General features: G+C 36.7%; 2 protein-coding genes across 15 annotated transcripts in view; both read right to left on the reverse strand.

The window, feature by feature from the left end:
- Positions 1-11958, reverse strand: LOC149610468 (glutamate receptor 2-like). 12 transcript variants are annotated; one of them, XM_089859494.1, is made up of 13 exons: positions 11190-11958; positions 10953-11000; positions 10721-10876; positions 10583-10666; positions 10321-10426; positions 10143-10242; positions 4713-4810; positions 4342-4432; positions 3248-3566; positions 2991-3191; positions 2398-2414; positions 1573-1877; positions 1-668 (listed from the first exon to the last, which is right to left on the reverse strand). In XM_089859494.1, the coding sequence occupies exons 7-13, from the start codon at positions 4808-4810 to the stop codon at positions 446-448; spliced, it is 1254 nt and encodes a 417-aa protein (XP_089715620.1). In that variant the 5' UTR covers positions 10143-10242; positions 10321-10426; positions 10583-10666; positions 10721-10876; positions 10953-11000; positions 11190-11958; the 3' UTR covers positions 1-445. The 12 variants fall into 12 exon arrangements, 10 of the variants coding, with proteins under 10 accessions (XP_089715620.1, XP_089715616.1, XP_089715621.1 ...); XM_089859490.1 differs by having other exon boundaries at positions 10721-10837; positions 10910-11000; positions 11190-11956; XR_016376762.1 differs by lacking the exon at positions 11190-11958 and adding exons at positions 799-886; positions 958-1161 and having other exon boundaries at positions 564-668; positions 10721-11183.
- A 932-nt stretch (positions 11959-12890) lies between these two features.
- LOC149610469 (uncharacterized) overlaps positions 12891-22570 on the reverse strand; it is a 103651-nt gene continuing 93971 nt past the window's right edge. For all 3 annotated transcript variants that reach the window (XM_089859473.1, XM_089859472.1, XM_089859471.1), the window contains 7 exons: positions 17956-18140; positions 17593-17888; positions 17318-17495; positions 17014-17179; positions 15920-16883; positions 14895-15227; positions 12891-14827 (listed from right to left, as the gene is read on the reverse strand). In XM_089859473.1, coding sequence (XP_089715599.1) covers positions 14365-14827; positions 14895-15227; positions 15920-16883; positions 17014-17179; positions 17318-17495; positions 17593-17888; positions 17956-18140 — 2585 coding nt within the window. In that variant the 3' untranslated portion in view covers positions 12891-14364. The remainder of the gene's footprint in view (positions 14828-14894; positions 15228-15919; positions 16884-17013; positions 17180-17317; positions 17496-17592; positions 17889-17955; positions 18141-22570) is intronic.

Raw genomic sequence — 22570 nt, forward strand, 5'->3', positions numbered from 1 at the left:
GCCACCTATTACCTAGTTTGAAAACTAGTATTTATTATTTTTTTTTCGGTCAGAAGATTATAATTTTATTTTCCTTAGAGAGAAGTGTTCCTCCATTTCTAACACTAAAGCCATGTAGAATTTGAAGCAAAAGGACTAACAAAGTAATTTGCGCATGTTTTAAGTTACCAATGAGCCATTTAAGATGACTTTCGTATTAATTACTGAAACTTGGCCGATAATAATATTCTACGGCATCTCTAATTATCGAAAACTAGCTTCCTGATTAGTACTAACAGAATTTTAATCGTTAGTTAAAGCAAAGTTCCTCCGCTGTTATTCTAAGAACTTTTCATAAGATGCTGATTGCGCGCGTTTAAGAGGTTTAAACGTGACTAGAAATTATTGGAATATTATTTAACGGGACATGACGTCACTGTCAATAATATTCCGTTGAATTTAGGTTTCAAATTTTTTTGAAAAAATTCCCGCTTATAACAATCTCAAACACAAAGACAGACAAGGCGATTCCGTGAAACGTTAACATAAGATAGAATATAGATCTCAAATGTTTCATTTCCATGGCTTGATCTTCTTGGGAAGTGTCTTGCAATTCGCATTTCCAGTAATTGCGGCTGGTTTGCGACAACCAACGGCTGAATAAACTTCCTTCCAACATGTACCTCACTCTACACAATAAATATGGTAAATAGCAATAGCACAATGAAAGGTAAAAATATAATAAGAAAATAATAGAAGTGGCACGTGGAATTTTTATTCCACGGTTATGCGACTAATAATGGGTGGAGCTTGTATTACCCTTCTTTAACATGGCATAACTGAAGTACTTGCCCACCCATATTGGGAAGTTGCTTCAACTTGAGTCCATAAGAATTCCTAGTGTCATCTATATACACTCATAATTTGACACTGATTTATGACTCTGAGAGCTTGTGAAATGTCATAAAGCTGACTTACTATTGACATAATTTCATAAGATATGTTCCATAAGTTTGTCACTGGTTACTGAGAGCTTGTCATGAAGTGGCGTAGGTGAAACGTCATAGATTCTCGTAAAGCGACGCCTGGTGAGGCGCTGACAAATACTTAATAGGAAGATGGACTCCAAAACCGCGTGTAGTCAATTCCCGTGTCGTTCTCGATCTAGCTCTCAGTAATTCTCTAGCATTACAAAGTATAGGTAATATCATACTTATGAAACATATGTTATAAACTTATGATATTAAGTGTCACTCTTTAATAAACTTACGCTATAATTGTACGGCAATTAAAATTGGTATTAATTTAGTTAAGAAGTTAAGGTAATTTGAATTTAAAACTTAAAGGCCGACTTCCAGAAAAAAAAAGGATTCTAGCTAACTGAAATCCGTGCAATGTGGTTCTAGCGAACATCTTCAGTTCACTAGAACCACATTGCACGGCTTTCACTTAGCTATATAACCCTTCCAACTTTTGCTCCAGCAGAGATTCGAAAATCGGCAAGGTCTGTCCATTGTTAGTCTCGATGCTCGGTTTTCAGTTCGCTAGAACCCTTTTCACTGAAAGTCGGCCTTTAAGGATAGAAAGCCTTACTTGCGAAATAGTTTTTTCAAGAAGATCTTATCCATTTTGGGGGAAGCGGCGAAAGCCAGATGATATCCACTGCAAACTTGTTCTACCAGATAGAAGTTACGATGACCGGGCAATTGAGTGCAGAAATAGGAGAGGGCCATCCTGACAACGGCCGGGTCGATGACGGCCACAGCCTCTCCGTCTTTGACCATTTGATAAATGTCCGGTTTGGCAAAGGCGAAAGGATGGATGATGCTCTCCTTGCCCTTACTCTTCCATGACAGAGCGTTGCTCCAAACGCCGTAATAGTCCCCAAAAGAGGAATCCTGTGTCGAGATAAGAACAAAGTGGATCTTAATCATTGGCTTCGGAAGATATTGGGATTCTTGCGAGTCGGAATCGATACGGCGAAAATTTCGGAAAAATCACGTCGTGGATACGATTAGGGATACATATCGCTAATAGGAATCATTGTTTAATCATTTTCTCAACGAATCTAGGACTGCGGATTTTGTGGTAAGAGACTCAAGAGCTAGACTAATCATCATGTATGACCAATTTTATCTCGCAAATAATGTATGTCGTTGCGCGTTAAACCTAGCGCGCACCCACCGTGGTGTAATAATAATAATTATAATAATGCAAACCAATGAAATCATCCAATCTTGGCTAGTAAGTTCTCAAGCCCGGCCCACAAAACCCGCATAGAAATAAACACGAGATATATTGGGGCACCCAACGTGGCGGTGCTACAAACCAATGAAATCACCCAGTTAGAAAGACGTTCCGTATCCCTTTCTCTACGCTTTGATTTTAGCCAATCAAAGTAACGTTTTTCATACTTACGCTCATGCAACTGGTGAATATCTTCTTAGGACTGTTCACGAGCTCGAGCCAGCTCGGGCTCGTGACGAGCGAGCCGAGTTCGAGCCGAGCCGAGCCGCCACTTTTGCGGCTCGATTAATTAACGAGCGAGCTTTTTTATGGTCGAGCCGAGCCGAGCCGATAGGCATCGAGCCGAGCCGACTCGCGAGCCGGCTCGCGAGCTTAGTCACTGATATAGTGCTTTCCTTTTAGTCTTTATTCTCTCCACCAATAGCGTTCCGTTGTATCTTTACATGAAATAAAGCGTGGGAAAAATCTCTCGTCTCTAACCTTGAGCATATTTTAAAGAGCGGGGTTTACTGAACCACTACATTCCTAAACATGGGATGGCATTTATAGTCATTCTCAAGTTTGACGTTAGTAGTAGCAATTTTTTTTAATCATGTATATGTTAATCGAGCCAGCTCGGCTCGGCTCGATCATTTTCGAGCCGAGCCGAGCTAGAGCCGAGCCAAGACCCAGCTCGGCTCGAGTCGAGCCGAGCCGCCGTTTTTTTGACTCGAGCCGAGCCGAGCTTTTAAAAAGCTCGCTCAGCTCGGCTCGTGAACAGTCCTATATCTTCTCATCAGGAATTACGGGAACAATCTCAGGATGCTCAGCCAAATCTTTGACAGAATGAATGACAGAATCATCCACTTGAACCATAAGCACCGCTTTCAGTTGTCCAGAGAAGGCATTCATCAAAATCATCATCAGAATCAACCAAAGACCAAAGTTCATTCGGTTGACCGACCGAGTTGGACTTCGGTCGGTTCCTAAAGATGGAATGAATCAATAAAGTCAAAGTTTCAGAAGTCGATGACATAAATACCTTCGTAGAAAAGAGTGGCCAAGTACATCCAAAGATAATGGCTAAAGAAACGACTATACGGCAATGGAGCTTTGAGAAACATCTTGGCTCGTAAATAATCACCAACAGAGGACAGAGTCATCATGAGGAACATGGCCACGAACATGCAAATCCATATTTCGGAATCGAAGGTCAGAAAGAATCCAAAGATACTACCCGGTTGTGCCCTTCCCGCTGATGCCAAAAGAACGAATGTTGAGGAATGGTAAACTGGACTGATCTCCATTCCAGCCATACGTTCCTCGTCAGGTACAAAGGGTCCCATGATAATGTCGATTTCCTGAAAAGGACAAGATTCAAACGTAACAAAGGTTGTTTTCGAGATCCAGAAGGTGAAATGTAAATCATAAAATTTTATAAAATATGATCAGTGTTCCAAAAATGGTATAATTCGTATTAACCAACGATTAGGCCAAACTGCTTTAACTAAAAGGCTGAAATTTTGCACGGACGTTACTCTTAAGTAGTAGGCACTCACCAAGAAAGGTTTTTCCAATCCGTGGCCATTTTGAAAAATGGCGGCCAAAAATGTAAAAAGCCTTCTTTATGAAATAACGCCCGTGCATTTCAACAGATGTCTTTAATATTTTGTACACTTTTTCCCTAAATGCTATAGACAGGCTTTTGGGTTTCCATTTGTAGCCATCTTTTAAAATGGCGGCCGGAAAAGTAAAAACTTTTATGGAATAACGTTGATTGTGTGTCAACTGATCTCACAAATATTTAGTATACTGGTTTCCCAATATTATATTGACGGGCCTTATGGCTTTTGGGCTTCGATTTGAAGCCATCTTATCTTTAAATATGGGCCCCGAAAACTAATAAAAATGTCCCGATGAGCTGACGGACTACGCCGGGTGCCGTTGACCATTACCGAATACATTGTCAGGTGGCCTTATAAGCCTCCAATTAATCATTTCCTGACATTTATTATCAGAATATCAAAATTTAATGACGTAGATATTGGTGAATAACTCAAAAAATTTTGAAAGTCAATTGCAATTGAAAATGACAATTCTATCAATTTCTTCGATTAGAATCAAATGTTATTATACCTCTCTTTTTACCATTCCAACCAAACCAGTCCAAGTGCCGTTCGAGAGTTCACGACCCCATTCATTGTCCGCGGGCACAACGGTTTCGTACCTGTATCAACGACCGCCGACCAACAGGGAAGGAGACATAAAAAAAAATATTATATCAAAATACTAATACATATAATCACATTAACAGTAAATATCAGCGTATCCCTTGACACTACACCCTAATACAAAACCACCCTTCCATTTCCTTCAATCGCAGTGCCAAGTAACACACGGTGGGAAACGTAGAAACGGTATAGGTAACGGATTTTTGGGTATTAAATAAAAAAGTAGGAAGAGAAATTTTAAGGTAAATGTCTATAGTAAAAAAAAAAACACTGAACTCGAAACGAAGATCCTTGCTAAGGACGTTGAAAACGTGACCCAAAATTCCTCCGGCGGCTTTCTCGGTATCGCTTGAAATGCTAGCCCAAGGGATCATCTGGAAAATACGTTTCCCGAAGTGAGACTGGTTTTAGTTTAGGTGGCATTATCGCTTATCCATACAAAAACAACTCCAAATGCCTCGCGTGCAATCACCAAACACCGAGAAATTCTTACATTATAAAAGTTCAACTTTATTTGTGGGAGGAATTTGTTTAACAGATATGAAAGGGGTACTTAGATGCTCCCCAAAAATAACCTTTCAGAACTTGAAACAAATAAAACCAGGAGCAGCTCTGCTGCTGATAGAATTGTTGACGAAATAACCTTTGAATATTGTCATAAGTTCATCTTTGAATATTGCCATAAGTTCATCTTTGAATATTGTCACAAGTTCATCTTTGAATATTGTCATAAGTTCATCTTTGAATATTGTCATAAGTTCATCTTTGAATATTGTCATAAGTTCATCTTTGAATATAGTCATAAGTTCATCTTTGAATATAGTCATAAGTTCATCTTTGAATATTGTCATAAGTTCATCTTTGAATATAGTCATAAGTTCATCTTTGAATATTGCCATAAGTTCATCTTTGAATATTGCCATAAGTTCATCTCTGAATATTGCCATAAGTTCATCTTTGAATATTGTCATAAGTTCATCTTTGAATATTGTCATAAGTTCATCTTTGAATTATAAAAAAACGTCTTGGTTTGGACCAAGGCCGAAAAAACAAACGATATGTGTGAGGTTTATCAATTGGCTGAAGTTTCAGATATTGCAATTTTTTTTAGTTATTTTTATCCATTTAATCCTTAAAAAATATTAAATTCAATCAACTGATTTTACTGTTAATCGATCTATTCCCTCTAAATTAATTGAAAAAATTACATATCTACGCTTTTTCAAGAACAATTACATTTTCCGAAAACATTTTATCATGAAATTAATTATTTTGAAGGGAGTACGTGCTGAGGGATCAATAATGAATATTTGAAATACTCTGTATAAAAAGACCAAGTGAACTTTGACATAATTCGAAAGGAAAATGTAAATTTTTAAAAGTGGATTCCAAAGCAGGGTGTTGCACGAATTCATACATTTAATTTCGTACTACGAAATGCTACATTTCCAATGTCGCGACTATGAAGTAAAGGTTGCACTGCAATTTCCCTCTTCGTACTTTAGAATTTGAAACGTCACCACCCCTTTCTACATTGTTGGCGTTACTTGTACACCGGTAACGTATTACGCATAATCATTTTAGCACGCGTAAATACCATTTCGGAAAACACACAGTGGCGAGGCCACCATTGGGTATTCTCCCTCGCACCAAGGGTCACCGCCAGACGGTAACAAAGTTGACTGCAGGCAGGAGGCTAGTCAACTTTCACTGCCTATAGCGGTGCTTCTAGGCGAGAGAGAGGACCTTAATGGCGGCATCACACCTGTGTTTTAATTCTCTTTATGTAATTTCTAAAATGGTCTACTCTCTTACAAATGTACACCGATTGGACTGAGTGATCGGTCCTTCAGGCGTTAGCGAGTGTCAAGCCACAACAATAATCATTCTTGTACACGAACGTTTTATAGTTTTAGGTTATTAAGGTTGGCGGGCAAGTCCGAAGAGTCATGTACCGTTCACTAATGTCACGTGAAAAGGTTTCGACCTATATGGTAATATTTGCTGGGTGTATTGCGTCGGCTCAGATACAATTAAAATTGTAAAATTTTATATATTGGGGAAATGGAGGAAGGGGGGGGGGTTAAGTTAAGTGTGACCTTCTTCGTTTAACTGGTAATGAATGGAGATGAATATAACAAGCCTTTGGAACTGAAACGTATTTCTTTTTATGCAATCTTTACCCTTACCTTTGGTTATATACCGATATCATATTTGTCCAGTGTTACAGATAGCTACCTACTAAATGAAACCACACAGGATAAACGATGTTGCTTTGTCTTAAATAGACGACATAAGTTATTTAGTTTATTAACTAGTCTGAACAAAATAAATTTAAATTATCATGTTTTTTTGAACATCAGTCTTCTTAGCAACTTACAGATTTGAACTATTTTTGGGTGCAAATTTGAAAATTTGTCAAGCCAGCAACAATTAAATCTATGTCCGTCAAGGTGCTTACACGAAATCCCTTCAAAATAATTAATTTCATGATAAAATGTTTTCGGAAAATGTAATTGTTCTTGAAAAAGCGTAGATATGTAATTTTTTCAATTAATTTAGAGGGAATAGATCGATTAACAGTAAAATCAGTTGATTGAATTTAATATTTTTTAAGGATTAAATGGATAAAAATAACTAAAAAAAATTGCAATATCTGAAACTTCAGCCAATTGATAAACCTCACACATATCGTTTGTTTTTTCGGCCTTGGTCCAAACCAAGACGTTTTTTTATAATATCTGTCACTTCAGTCTTAATGTAATTAAATTTTGAATAATTATGTTAGCTCTACCGTCATACATTTTGGGTTGAAAGAAGAACTTATGTATCGTTAATTACATTTAACTTATATAAAAAACATAGATTTCGATAAGCATATAATTTGTACTTTATTTAAGATAAAGTTTAAAAATTACAATATTTAAAATATAGAATAAAAATGTTTATTTGTATCGTACACTCTATACATATACAGTGTGGTCGAGATCAGACCAACACCTTCCTTTATGTACAACCCCCAATACTGCCAACGGCTGATGTCATACTAAATTATACAGCGTGTAAATAAATGTCTGGAATTCATGATTATTATATGCTAGTGACAAGTTACAAAAAGAATACTGGAGAATATGCCTGAACACAACAAAATATTTTAAAGCACAGTCCTACGATTGGTCTTAGAACGTGGGCCTCAAATTAAAACTTCTTAACTGTTTGGTAAACACATCAACGAAAATATTCGACGTTTCTACCATTGTGGTTGAGGCAGACGACTGTCCATGTCTTGCAATACATTTGCAAGCAGTAAATTCATGACGCCTGGTAAGACTAATGGTATTGCCGTCTTAGGTAATCCTCGTCCGTTAAGGCATGATGTAAGGGGTATGATAATGCCGGTAGTGATGCCATTGTAAACTGGCACAAACAGTAGAAAGGCATAGTGCAACTTCTTGTTCCACCGCTCTATTATTACTTATTAGCATGAATTGGCTTCAAAACGTGCTACGATGTCAAAATCTCTATCCTCATTACAGACTATACAGTCTCTTCTACATTCACGATCTTGCACTACCGAAATCACGAAGGTGCTCGCCAATGTCGGCAAAGGTGCTTCGCACCGGATGTTGTCGGTGTGGAAACAGTTCGGCATAAAGCACTGCCTTTAGTTGAACGTTACTGCGACCTTCACCCAAAATAAACATCTTGTCCAATTTGTCCTGGTTTGAATAGGTTGGCATTTTGCTAGGAAACGAAACTAACTACTATAATTCTACTACTTAGCTGCTACACTGAAGACCCTGTATATCAAAAGGGACCGGAAGTACCTCAAAGTTTTCAAAGATTGCCAGATTGAGCGGGTCATGGGGTTTATAGTGGTGAAGGTTGCTTTGACTTTCGACACGTGACACCGCGGTATGTTTTTGGTGCTTCAATGTCCTCTCCCGATAGGCCCAACCAATTACCATCCTGGTTTTTCGGCTCAGTGTTGCGGTATTGCCGGTCCCATTAGAAATACAAGGTCTGTATTGTTAAGGCTTAGAAATACGTGGTCTTATAAACTGGTCCTCAGGATTAGTGACCCCTAACGTCTATAAAAAATAAACTGGTCCTTAGGACCAGTGACTCTTACCATAATATTCTTTCTACTGGTCCCATTGTAAAGTTTTTTGTTGATATATATATGCGCTAGCCCACTTGCGAGAAAGTTCAAGGTAGTTTGACCATAAATGATAGGTTTGACTAAATTGACTCTGCGAGACTTCAAAATTCCAATCGTACCGAGACTGCCGACTGCCGTATAGTTTTAAATCTAACTTAATACCACTACCAAAACCTGGTACCACTTGGCAAAGCCCTTCATTTGGGTCTAAACTCTAGAGTGATACGGTTTGTTGTGTTTGAAAGAGAAAAGTTAAGAGTAGAAATTGGAAGAAAGCTTGAATTTTTAAACTGGTCCCGCCTCAATTCCCATCAAAAAACTTAATTATTAATTTTTTCAATTAAAAAACTGGTCCAAGCAATTAATAAACTGGTTTTGGACCAGTGGACGTGTGCTATTTCTAAGTCTGGTAGTGTTAAAATTGTAACAATACTCTTGTTAAAAAGGCACAAATACTGTAACATCCCGCCCAAACTTTTAAGTTTCGCTCCTTTTCAATGGCTCTCTTTTCAATATGGGAAAAATGCTTTTAAATGACAATTTATTTACGTGTAAGAATTAAACAGGAAAATGGAGCCTGAGTGTAAGATAAGTGTAGTTTTAATTATAATTTGTTAGATTAATTATAAGGAATCCATGAATTTCCCAAAAACATTCGTGTTTTGGGTTGATTTCACATTAATTATACTTGATTAAGTTTAATTTAACGGTTTATCTAGTGTGGATACAAGTTTCGATAGAATATTAACTTTAATTGCAATTACCCTAAAATATGTAAGACCTTTCGATGTATTTTAATGATGAATTAAATTAATTTGAAAGTGAAATAGGAAACATCTGTGGCTGTGCGAAAAACTTGTGATGTTTTAATCTTAATTTGAGCGCGGTTCGGGAGAGTGGATTAAGCTTAAAAGTATAATTTATTGGCATTTTTTACCCTAATTGGAACGTTTAGTGAAGTTTAACATTTTTGCCAGTCATTATTTTACCCAAAACTTTTGAATTTCGCGCCAATTAATGTACTTTCAAGATAGTTTAAATTAACTTAAGTGTGAAATAGAAAACCTTGGGATTTCCCAATGGCTTGGGTAGTTTTAAATAAGATTAAAAGTTATTTGAGTTTTTATCCAAAAAATGAATATATTTGGTTTAATTTCACGTTAATTATATTTTATTGAGTGACAATTAACGTAGGATTGTGTTTCGGCAGTGTACATTTAGGTTATAAAATGACTTTCAATATATACTTCACGTTAATTGCAATTTTTAGTGGAGCTTTTGAATCTTATTTTACCCTACACTTTCGAATTTCGCGCCTATAAATGGACTTTAAAGATAATTTAAATTAACTTAAGTGTGAAATAGAAAACATGGGGCTATACCAACAGCTTGTCCAGTTTAAATCTTAAGTTACTCGAGTTCTCATCCAAAATATGTACATTTCATCTTTAAATTCACGCTAATTATACTTAATTAAGTTTAAATTTATGAAGGATTGAGGTTTGGCAGTGTTGATTTAGCTTATAAAATGAGTTTCAAATTACCTTTACAGTAAAGTTCAGAAGAGTTTTTTCATTCTTGCCAACACATTGCGTTCAATTTTTATCACACCCCGTGCTAAATTTTCGGTAACATAAAGATCATCTATAACATATGTTAATGAATGATGTGATTCTATAGTTTAGCAACTTTGGCTTCAATAACAGTAATTAAATTAAATACCTAAACAATTCATAGCAATTTAGTCAAATAAACAAACGGCAATGTGAACTGTGGAAATAGTGAACAACATAACCCTCCGTTGCTGACGTGGTTACGTTTGAAAAATCTGCGCAGATGTAAACATGGAAATTATTTGACTAATTAAATTACATAACGACGCTGTCCTCCTGGATTAACCAGCACCACTGTTATATTTATGAATTAACAAAATCCACTGTTGGTAACAAATGGTTTTTAAAATGATTAACGTAACATAACATACTGACTGGTTCAATAGTATAGAAATTGTTTTAATGAATGATCTGGTCCTCTACGTTGGTTGAGTTTCAGGAATTATATCACACACCTTCACAATTAGTAGCATTTTAGTGAGATTAACAAATAATGAAACCTTGTATACCTCAAATGAGAATGTTGAATTAACTGCGCTAACGTAAACACGACGACTCTTAAAACTGCCGTAAGGAAAACACATTGAACTTTTTGTCATTTCCAGTAGTATTTTGAAGTTCTCGATCTTTTCAAAGGGTGAAAAGCACTATCTTTATTTCAACACCTTAATAATTTGAATAAATATGCCATTTTTTACTTCAAATTGGAAGCGCACATGGTAAATACAGTAAAAAAAAAACCTGGGGTTAGCCTGGTTAGGAAATGTTTCTAGCATAAAACGGAGCAGACTATATAAAGAATTCCAAAACAAATGAGAGCTGGAAATAAGCCTTTTTAATAATCTTTGAAGAGGACAGACACTATAAAGACTATAATTTCATAGACTAACTAAAATACAACCTAAGCCTTGGCCGTAAAGAACGTCGAAAAACTTACTTCAAAAGATATAAAAACCTCTATTAACTGTAATTATTTACCTGAATTAATTTTTTAGATGAAAATTCGACCTGATAACAAAGTATTTGTTCTTAAGGGTGTTATAGATAATTAGCAAATCCAAATAAAAATGTTCAAGCTCGGATGAAATACCAAAGTAATTAATTTTAGTTGCCTTACTGTCGTCTGTTATGAAATTAGGAATTTTCCACATAAAAGCAAACGTTTGAAATTTATCAACGTAACTTGTTAGCACGCAAAAAGCTAGGCCGTTCTAGTTATCAATGAGAACGAAAATGGGGAAATAAGTTTAAACGCGCTAGGAGGTTAGGCTGACTTCTGACCCAAAAGTAAATTTTTGACGTACTATCTTAATTAGTTAAATTACAAAAATTAGAATTCATTAATTAAAAATCGAAACACGTAAGTTTCTCATTTAAGAAATGCTTGTTAATTTAGAAGCATTCCTAAAACTAACTTCGCTATAGTTTTTCCGTATGGCCTGTCTCAATTTCCTTAAAAAACCGAATTTTTTTTAATGCTTTTTCTATGGGACGCTAACCCTAAAAGGTGTGACTTTTTGTTTAACATTACGGAAGGGTGTCATGTCATATCTACAAGGGCCTACCGGCCCTGTAGAATATTGTCATAAGTTCATCTTTGAATATTGTCATAAGTTCATAAGATATTTTCCATAAGTTTGTCACTGGTTACTGAGAGCTTGTCATGAAGTGACGTACAGGTGAAATGTCATAGATTCTCTTAAAGCGACGCCTGGTGAAGCGCTGTCAAAGGTTGTTTAGTACAGACTAAATAGGAAGATGGGCTGCAAAACCGAGTGTAGTCAATTCTCGCTTGTCGTTCTCGAACTAGCTCTCGTTAAGTCTCTTGCATTACGAAGCATAAGTAGTGTCATACTTATGGAACATATCTTATAAACTTAAGCTTGAAACTAATAGAACTGTTAAGGTTTTCATGAAATAACCATTGAAAATATAGTATAACACTCCTTCCACATATAAAACGTGGATTTAACCAGAATCTGTGCTCGATAATAAATAATTATTTTGTTAAGGTTGTCTTTAAAAACTTGTACGTTTAAGTTTACTTGACCAAGCAATAGGAGGTGAAATGTTTAAAATTCCGAACTGAAATAAAAAACTTAAAAAGTTACTGGAAACAATTACCGGTAAAAACCCAAGACGAAGTTGTCGGGTGACCGCGGCTTCCGCACTTTCGTTCTGTAATTAGATTAAATCGTTAAATAGTGTGCGCTTTAATTAGTAATATAATTAATGTCTGTTTGAAGCCTAGTAACTGCGTAAACTTCAATAATAACCCTATGTAGCATTATTGAATTTCCTGCCTTGAAATTTAAACAAAACATAACTTACATATAAAATTACGATATAAAAAACTTAATTGATGGATTTAGACATAATTAAATATTTTCAAAGCTTAAATGTTTTAAAGAATTCAATAAAAAAACGTTAACAACTTACTGCCATAGGAGAGGGTTACTTGGGTAAATTTTTAAATAAACCAGCGTCGCCTCAAAAACTGAAAGATTTAATCAAACGCTTTGTGGTGGTTAACTGTTTTTCCCCAGTCCTGAGAACTCACCTGCTAATGACAAAAATATTGATTATGCATTAAGAACTATCTTCCAAAATCTTCGGACATGTAAAAAAATTCTTAATATTATAATACTGGAGGCTATAACTTCAAAAACAAAGAAAAACTTTGAACAATTTTTTTTTTCTTTTTTCTGCAAAAAGCGTAATACAAAACTTTTATTCTTAACTTTTAATCTTTCTTTTTCAAATTAAAAAAGTATTACGAACAGAACAAGTTTGGGTTTTTTGTATAAATTTACATAATTTTTGTGAGGTGGGTGGAAGTGAATTGGGAATTAATAAATTTTATGATTCGCGTTAACGGAAGACCAGAGAGACAAAAAAATTATTGAGCAAAATCAATGAAACTTATATAAAAAAAATCTGCAAAATTATTGAAGCTTTGTTTAATTCCTAACTAATTTTTGTTCCTAAGTCTTTCTCGACTCTCTAAGACTTCGGAAATGACAACTAAATTAATATTCTAAGCTTATTTAGGTCTATATCTGGGTTAATAACATGTTTAATATAAATTTAAAATTAAAAAAAAAAATTAATATAAATTTTTGCAACATTCGTAAAAACAATTAACCCTGAGCGCATTTTTCTCTTCAATTGAAATTTTTGATTTCATTTAATAACTATACAATTAATCATCCTTAAAGCGTTAGATCTAAGGGGAGGGGGGGGGCGAAAAATGTACAAGGATTTATATAAAAACACATTTAAATATAATTATGATAAATGAATTTGTCTTGACCAATGGTAGGCAATTAACAATTATTGTTTGTTTAAAAATATGTATGACGGCCATCTTAAAAAAATATAGGGGGAAATTTTTCTGTACAAAAATCGCCCTAAATTTACAATTCATTTAATGATTTTTGTTTTTAATTATCAAATCGGGGGCTATGAATTATGACGAGAGATACACGATGTTTAATTTTAATGATATGAATTTTATTAAGTTTTAAAAATATGGATGCTTTAAGATTCGATTGAGATATTATTAGATTTTAAAACGAACAATGAGATTCAATGTATTTTTGAAAATTATGATTATTTTTAAGCACCATTTTATATTAATGCTGAAACACAGTAGGTTTAACAGCATTGGTTGGATTACTTCAGCAATCATTGTGAGCTATTTAATACTTGCGTAATTGATGAACAGTTTGGTTAAAGGGAAGGTGAAACTACCCAAATCTTTTATTTTCTTTGCTATCCTTTAAAATCACTAAGAGAAATATTTTCCTTGTTTATCTCATCAATTTTAAACCTAAGAAACCATTTTGAACTCCAAAAACTATTAGCTAGTTCCAATATCAATTTAAAAATTCATAAACTTTGTTCAAATGGAAACATCAGATAGCTTTCACCCTCCCTTTATCTCACTGCATACTCGGTAGGCGACGCATTAATCTTGCTATGACGTCATATAGCGGTAAATTTAACAAGGGAACAAGCACATGAGGAAGACAATATGCATTTTGTACGATTATACAGTTTCATCATGAAAACGAAACGACTATTTCCCGGTAGATGAAGTGATTATTAAACAAACGAACAAACAAACAATCAATTTTAAAACAAACAACAATCATACAAACGATTCTTCTACAATGGGCTTATCATGATCGAATCGCTTATGGTCTCTGAGCAAGTTATCATTGGTGGGAGGTGGCGGTCGATACGGAGGAGGCATTAACTTGTCCTTGTCTAGACCTGGGGAAGTATTATTAGTCGAATTACTACTAGTACTACTGGTACTACAAGTATTGCTATTCGCGGATGTTGGCGGGTTGAACAGGCTCCTCAACTGAGCGACACTCCAGTTAATACTGCCTTGAAGGTCATCCGGAACATCGGGACACTCGCGCCAAGTCCTTTGCAAAGCGATCACTTTGTTCTTGGGGGAACGAACGCCGCTAATTTGTTCATCCGTCACGTGAACCGGCGGTAATTGGCGGAAACGCAATGAGGACCCACCCTCGGATGGCGATCTAACAGCCGCCTTGTGGGATAATTTCGTAGCTCTACGTTGCTTGACACCACTTGACCTACTGCAAGAATTATTTATAATATTAGGATTCTCATTTGCGTAGGTTTGATGAATAGTTAAGGACTTACTTGCTACAAGTGCTTTCATCAGAAGAGCTAACTTTAACGGAGACAGCCCTATGAAGGTCACCTTTATCCGATGAAGGGCTGGTTGACGCCTGATTGTTGTACAATTTAAGAGATTCTTCGTAAAGTTGTCGGGCGCGAGCGCTAAGATTCGTTTGTTCTTGTCGCATTTGATCAGTGACTTCTAGGGAAGTTTGGGGTTGAATTCTTCTCCTGAGGATATTCCTCCTACACACGGCTTCTTCGTAACTAGGCGGCTCCTGTTTAGACTTGGGCGTACTCGCGCAATGGCTCGAGAATTCTTCCGAATACCCGGGGCTCATTCTATTCGTGTGCCTAATAAAAAAAAATTTTGTTAAAGTGTTAGTGACATAATTTTCGTCATCCACAAACTTAATATGCGAAAAAAATGCTTGAAAAATCTAGTTTATTATGTTTACTTTTTTATTTGGTTTCGTAGCAATTTAGAAAATTGCAATCCAAGTATTGTGTTTGGAAAAGGCTTAGTTAAAATTTTGTTTCGTTTGATGACGTAGTAAGGAGAAATTTTCTCTCTAGATATCGCTCACGTGACGCCTGTTAGTGTCGCCGCGCCTTGTTAAGCCTATTTTATTCAGATTCGCGCGGCATTAGTAGACTCGGGAGTCTCGTGCGCTCGCGCTTGGCTTTCCCGCAAGATGCCGTGAGTGACGTATCAAGGAGAAAAACCCGCCAAAAATCTTCTCCGCAAATTTGCTTTTGCCCCCAAATTTCAAATGTTTGAAGTGTCTTTTCTGTGTTTTCCCTCAAATTTAAATATTTATCAAGCATATTTTTGGAATCAGAAGAGTTTAAACTCTCAAAAAAGTAAGGTTTTCTTTAGATTTGAGATCATTTTTAAATCACGTCGCTATTCCTTTAATAAGTTAAAAGGAAAAACTATATTTGGAGAACTATAATGGTGCATATATTAATCATCCCTCCTCGGGAATAAGTCCCCACCCTGTTCTAACAGTTTTAAAGGGATTGGAATGTCGCCGATTGCTTACCTTAAATTATTGATGTTTTCATAGATGTGCAATTCACCGCACGAAATTGAACCCATGTCCCCTAACTGTGGCGCGTAACTGTCCGTTTCATCACTTGGTGAGACTGAGTTACCCTGAATAGGCGTTCCGTTGACTAACTGGTCGATTTTCGACGTGGACTGACTTCTTTTCCAATCCATGGTGCCAGAATGATTGGCGAACCATACCGCTTGAATGTCCGGTTCCACTCTTTGACTTCGGCACAAAGTTCTACCATTTTTACCTCTGGGAGGTGAGGGAGCCCGACCTTTCCTGTGCATCGCGGGACGTTTTTGAAAGTCATTCGCAGTCTCGCATGTCGAATACTTGCGCATCAAACTCTCTTCCGACGCGCTTCTCCATAGAGATTGTCCGCCATTATAACCGCGTTGTAAGGGTTCGAAACTAGATTGAACTTGTCGACGATTACGCGATAGACGCTTGTGGTCCCTAAGTTTAACCGGACCGTGGCTATCACGTCTCGGGGTTTGAAAACCGCTTGAATCAAAGGCATTTTGACGCGGAAGAGAGGATAACGTTTTGAAGAACTCGTCGTTCAAGTAACGTCTTCGGTGTACGAGATCGTGGCATGACCCATCGATTCCGTTATATTTGAAGCCCGATTTCATACAACTTATTTCATTGGACGACGTACCCATTGTGTCCATTTGGTGCGGCACACTCTTTGTCATGTTGGAACCGACTGAATTTTTACGAGAGTCGACACCAGAAGTTTCACCACCGTCCCGATTATTTTGTTGTTCCATTTCTTCTTCGGGTGTGTAAAGTTGGTTATCGCTTAAAGTCAGACCAGAATCGCGACTAAGATTTGTTAAAGAAACTTTCGTTTTCGACGTTGGTTTGGGACTGAATGGCTCGTTTAAGTCTTGATAGAATAAATCACGATCCAAGCTGTCAATGGAAGATGAATCGTCTCTATGGTATTCTGTAAAGAAAGGTATTATTGTTATTATACCGTGGGACGCAAATACGTCCATAATTCGTTTGTATGTTTGATGAAACACTTATAGGCATTCGAGGTCGGTAAGAACAAAGCAAAAATAAAAATAACATACCTCCATTGGCATCTTGGAGGCTATCTTCCCTTTCTTTGATACCAGAATCTTTCCTCTCACTGGTCGAACTTCCACTAAAGGAACTTTTACTTTGTTCTTCGCCAAAGAGAGACGGGTAATTTTCGATTAGATAAGCGATAACTTTTGGCACTTTTTTCGAAACATCCTAAAAGAGAAGAAAAAAAAAATAATGGAAGATATCATTATTACGAGTTACACTTAAAATTCTTTCCTGCCCGACCCATAAGGTCATTAGGGTTCAAAATGATACAAACAAAACAAGATAAGGTAAGAATAAACTTACTTCGCTTTGTAAGGTGGAGGAGTAGAGAGTGGCGGGGCTCAAAAGACTAGGGCCAATACAGACGCCCAAATTATCGGCGCACATTTTATTCTCGGAAGAATTTTGGGCTACGCAATGTAGTACACTGAGCAAATGTTTCAAAAGTTGAAGATTCAAAGGCGGGAGCTTTGACAATAAACTGTAAAGCGAAAGAGAGAAGAGACCACAAATTTAATTGGGTTCGAAAATTTGAAATTGTAACAAAGGAAAGTATGCCACAAATATTAAAAACATACCTTGAAATATTTTGCCGCGTCCTCCAATCATCCGTGGGGTCAAGGGCATCCAACCACTCGTAATAGAGAGAAGATTGAAGTAGGCAATCGGACAAGGATCGCAAAAACTCCTTGAGCAAACAGGCCAAAACGACCGGAGATGAATTCTCCAAACAATCCAATCCGGACAAATCCTCTTCCGAACTTGGTGAAGCCAATAACATATCCTTGGTCTCCCTCAGAACTCTAGCGTTGGCGGACTTACGAAAAATGCCCACTGTCTGGGGACCTTTCGAGTACAACTGGGAAAGGATTTTCTAGAGAACGCAAAGTATTTTAAGGATTAGGTATGTCCCACAATTTTGGAGTCGCGTTGTCGCTTACCACAATAGAGGGTGGAAGATTCCCAGAATTCCAAGCATTCGCAACTTGCCAACCAAAGATGCCACTTTGAGAGGAAGGCAACGCGCTGTCAACTGAATCGGACTTGGATACTTGACGTTTGAATGGCCAATTGATAAGAGTCTGACGACGGTTACCTTTCCGTGATTTCTTCGGGAAGCAAGGACCTTTTAGAATAAACAAAATAACTTAAAATTAATAGCTGTATAACATTTTAATTGAGGGTTCCAATGTGGTATTGGTAAAGTTTACCCGACACTTTTTTTAAATTATCAAAACTTTTTGAACTTCGCCGTTTAGCCGATGTCTTCATTTCGACATAAAGTATAAAGGTGCTCGAGTCTTAGGTTATATTGGGTGAAGTTGGGGTCGGGTTAAGGTTCGGTTGGGTTAAGTTTGGGTCGGGTTAAGGTTAGGTTTACTGCAGGTTTAGGTCATTTAAGATTGCGCTGTTTCAAAATTTACGTTCATTTCTATCAATTTTAAACCGTAATAATAATAAAACGAATGAAGTGTAACTTTGTAAAGAAAGGTTGATTATGTTAAAAAGTAAAAAGACTTTTAAAGTTTCCTGGTAGGCATAACGCAAGAATGAAAAACATACTTTTAATAACAATGAGAACAAGCCGCCGATTAAATTTAAAACGAACCCTAAATATTGTCTTTATCTAAAACATTGTTGTCAATACAATTACTACCAAACCTGTTAACAAAAACCAGGAAGTTATAATTGTACGTATACAACGATACCATCGATAATATTCCTTAGAGTATTCCAATGTTTATTTAATTAAGAATGCTATAATTAAGGTTTAGGGCGATAACAAGTAAGTCGAGGAGAAGCGAGACTTCCTTGGCCAATTCTTTTAACATCTAATTATCAACTTGTCACCCATTTGTACAAAAAAAAAAAAGAAATAAAAACTCGAAACCACTAAGGTTGTCTGTCCGTATAATTCAAATTAATGACAAACCTTTGGGCGTAATCGGAAAACTAGACCGTACGACAATGAGCTTACGAAAAGCCTTCATTAAAAAGTGTTAATAGTGCTTAGGCTGGGTTCCCCCTAAACAAATTAACGCTACATAAGCGTGAAGAAAGATTAGCCTAGGTGGAGTGTAACAAAAAAAAGTGATTTTTCTTTTATATTATTTATTGAATAGCAATTTTCATTCCATTCCAAATAGCTACTAGCATAAGTTAATAAGATATGATCTTCCATAAGTTTGTCACTGGTTACTGAGACCAGGGTTCGGAACGAAAATTTTACATTGAAAATCCCTGACTTTTCCAGGTTATCCCTGACCAAATTTTGGCAATATCCCTGACCATTTTAAGGTGTTTACCAGAGCCAACTCCATAATTACACCTGCCTCATATTTAGCATTGCTCGAAGCATGGTTTGATATCCCAAACGATTTCCCTGACATATCCCTGACCATTTTAAGGTGTTTACCAGAGCCCACTGCATAATTACACCTGGCTCATATTTAGTATTGCTCGAAGCATGGTTTGATATACCTAACGGAATCTCTGACATATCCCTGACTTATTCAGGTTATCCAGGTTCCTTACGAACCCTGTGAGAGCTTGTCATGAAGTGACGTAGGCCATAGATTCTCGCCTGGTGAGGCGCTGTTAAAGGCTTAGTACAGACTAAATACGAAGATGGACTGCAAAATTAACCGAGTGTAGGACTTCAATTCTCGTTTGTCGTTCTCGAACTAGCTCGATCCGTTTTAAGCCTCAAGCATTACGGAGTATAGGTAGAGTCATACTTATGGATGCAACATATCTTATAAACTTATGCTACTAGCTAGTGTTGGGTTCAGTGTGTAAAAACGCGAGAAACTCATTCCATAATCAAGTAACAACCTTGGAAACGTTATTCTATTCAGCATCGGGCCTCAAAAATTAATTCGCTCCTTTCACACAATCCATCTAACTCTCCTTATTTTTGCTTTTTAGCTTGGTGCGTTTTTAAGAGACGGCCCGTGTCACTTAATTAGAATCAAAAGCCGTAAAAAGAAAATATTTTCTTGAAAAGGAATAGTTATTTGCACGCTAAACCGTTTTATCTCACTCAAAACGTGAGTTTTATGGAAGGTCTGTACGAAATTAAGGCCGGGGGATGTTCTTTGGGTCGAGAATGTTTTATGACATTTTGGCACAAGGGACACCGCTTTCAAGTTATGATTGGATGAAGTATTTTACGAATGACCAATTAATTATTAAATTTAAATAAGAAACTGAGAGACAATGCACATTAAAATTAATTAAGTTGTCATCCACAAAATACTGCAATCATAACTGGAAAAAGGGTGGCCCCCTAAGGACAAAATGTCACATAAATTACACTTTTAACTCGAAATCACCCATAGTGTAACACCTCCATAATTTCATACAGACCTTTCAGAAACACTTGCCTGTGTATTATACCAATATGTCTGAACGACTCATTTAAACATTAACAAACAGTTTCTTAAGTAGACCATGTTCACGAGTAACAAACATTTTCTTAAATATAAAGATCATGCTTACTAATTTGTTATGCAACGAGGTTTTTTAGCTAGCTAGGAATTTGTTGGATCCTTTTGAAGTTTCGTTAGCCAACAAATTTAAATCTATACTAAATCCGATCAAGGGTAAAACAGTCTGGTTTTTGACCACCGGGACATTGATGGGTATATGGACAACAAAAAGACGTCACAGTCAAGATTGAGTCCGATTTAGTTTGACGTGTTGTAATTGTCTCTGACTTAAAACATATAACAAAAACATAACACCTTTGTCAGCTCCTCACAAGGCGTCGCTTTCATCTACGCCACTTCATGACAAGCTCGCAGTAGCCAGCGACAAACTTATGGAACATAGCTTATGAAATTGTGATAGAATCAAAACTATTTCACCATATCTTGGATGATTTAAAAGGAGGCCCCGTCATATAACCACCATCACACACACATTTTTATTTTGGTCGAAATAGACACCGTCTAGGTCCTAAACTATATCGTGGGAAGACGGTTTTGGTTTTTTTAACTACGCTTTCGGAAAAAGATGAGAGGAGTATTAAGAAAGAGGCGACCAAATACGGGGGATTTAGCTATATATACATTTAACTCCGTTTTAGCTTAGAGAAAAAAGATTAACTTTTAGTTTTAGCAGCTCATGAGAGGCCGAGGGTTCCTTCTTTGACGGCCGCGATGGTGGGTTGATGGTAACTTGGAGGAAGAGAGGTGAAATGGAGAACAAATGTTGCAGGGCAATGAAAGCCTCAAGTACCTTGAGCACGCCCTTAGCTTTGGTAACGGATTGTTAAGTGCTGCCATGCAAGGCAATTTTAAAATAGAAGCTAGTTATCATGAATTAGCTTCAATTTTTAAGACACAGATGGCTTTCTCAACGTTTTCGTACCGTACGACCCTACCTGATGGGATGTACAGAGGCTACGTCATTGCATAAGTTAATAAGATATGCTGCATAAGTATGACACTACCTATACTTCGTAATGCTAGAGAGAGCCTGAGAGCTAGTTCGAGAACGACAAGCGAGAATTAACTATACGCGGTTAGTTCTGCAGTCCATCTATTCCTATTTAGTCTGCACTAAGCCTTTTAATGTGCGTCACCAGACCTTGCTTTACGTGAATGACCTACTTCAATCACTTCATGGCAAGCTCTCAGTAACCAGTGACAAACTTACGGAAGATATCTTATGAACTTAAGGTTATTGGTAACTACTCCATTTCACATCTCCCCTCCAAGATAGCACCAGCGCACGTACTAAATGCCTACCTCCGAAAAAACTATGAATCAAAACCCGCTGGTGTGTTAATAACTAAGAACTGATTTTGGACTTGGAACTTTACGGGGCCCCATCACTGAAACACACACGCAGTTTCAATGCCGCGCCGAGTTCAATTCGCACTAAGATATAAGATGATGCTTTCCTTTAAATCTTAAACTTGGCTCGCCCTAATCTAAAGGTATATCTGCGAAATCCATCAAGTATATCTTGAACCTCTTGACCAACGATGCTGAAACTCGCTTTGCAGAAAAGTAGTTGATATTCTTAAGTACTAAGAAAGCGGTTTTTTCAAACCACTGTCATTTTGAAAAATGGTGGCCAGATAAGTTACTAAAACGTCCTGACGCCCTAAAAAATATTTTAACTATACCATTTATTAGCTTTTCCTTACACAGTTTCAAAAACAGAAGCAAAGTTTGTTTGTTTTACTATGGAATGTTTGTTTATAAATTACAGCGTACATGGTGTTTACATAAGGTCCCACATCTCCGCAAAAAACATTTAGTTGCGGAGATGTGGGCTGCCAAACATTGAAAGGCTCCTAAATATTTTAATAGTAATAACACACGTTTAAAGTATTTAGTTTTACTTTAACAGCTTACGCACACTTTTACTCATTTAATAGTACACTTCTGCTAGATAAAGGTTCAATAACGTTCTTAGATTTAAAACTATTGAAGGCTGATATGTCTTACTCCACCATGTATAACTATTTCCTCGTATTAGGGGCTAATCAATGTTTGGGAGCCCACATCTCCGTAAGTAAATATTGCAGACCCCATGTTCTTC

Source organism: Phalangium opilio, unplaced genomic scaffold (assembly GCF_054372755.1).
Source record: "Phalangium opilio isolate 3A_F unplaced genomic scaffold, DU_Popi_V2 ptg000329l_1, whole genome shotgun sequence".
Taxonomy (NCBI): domain Eukaryota; kingdom Metazoa; phylum Arthropoda; class Arachnida; order Opiliones; family Phalangiidae; genus Phalangium; species Phalangium opilio.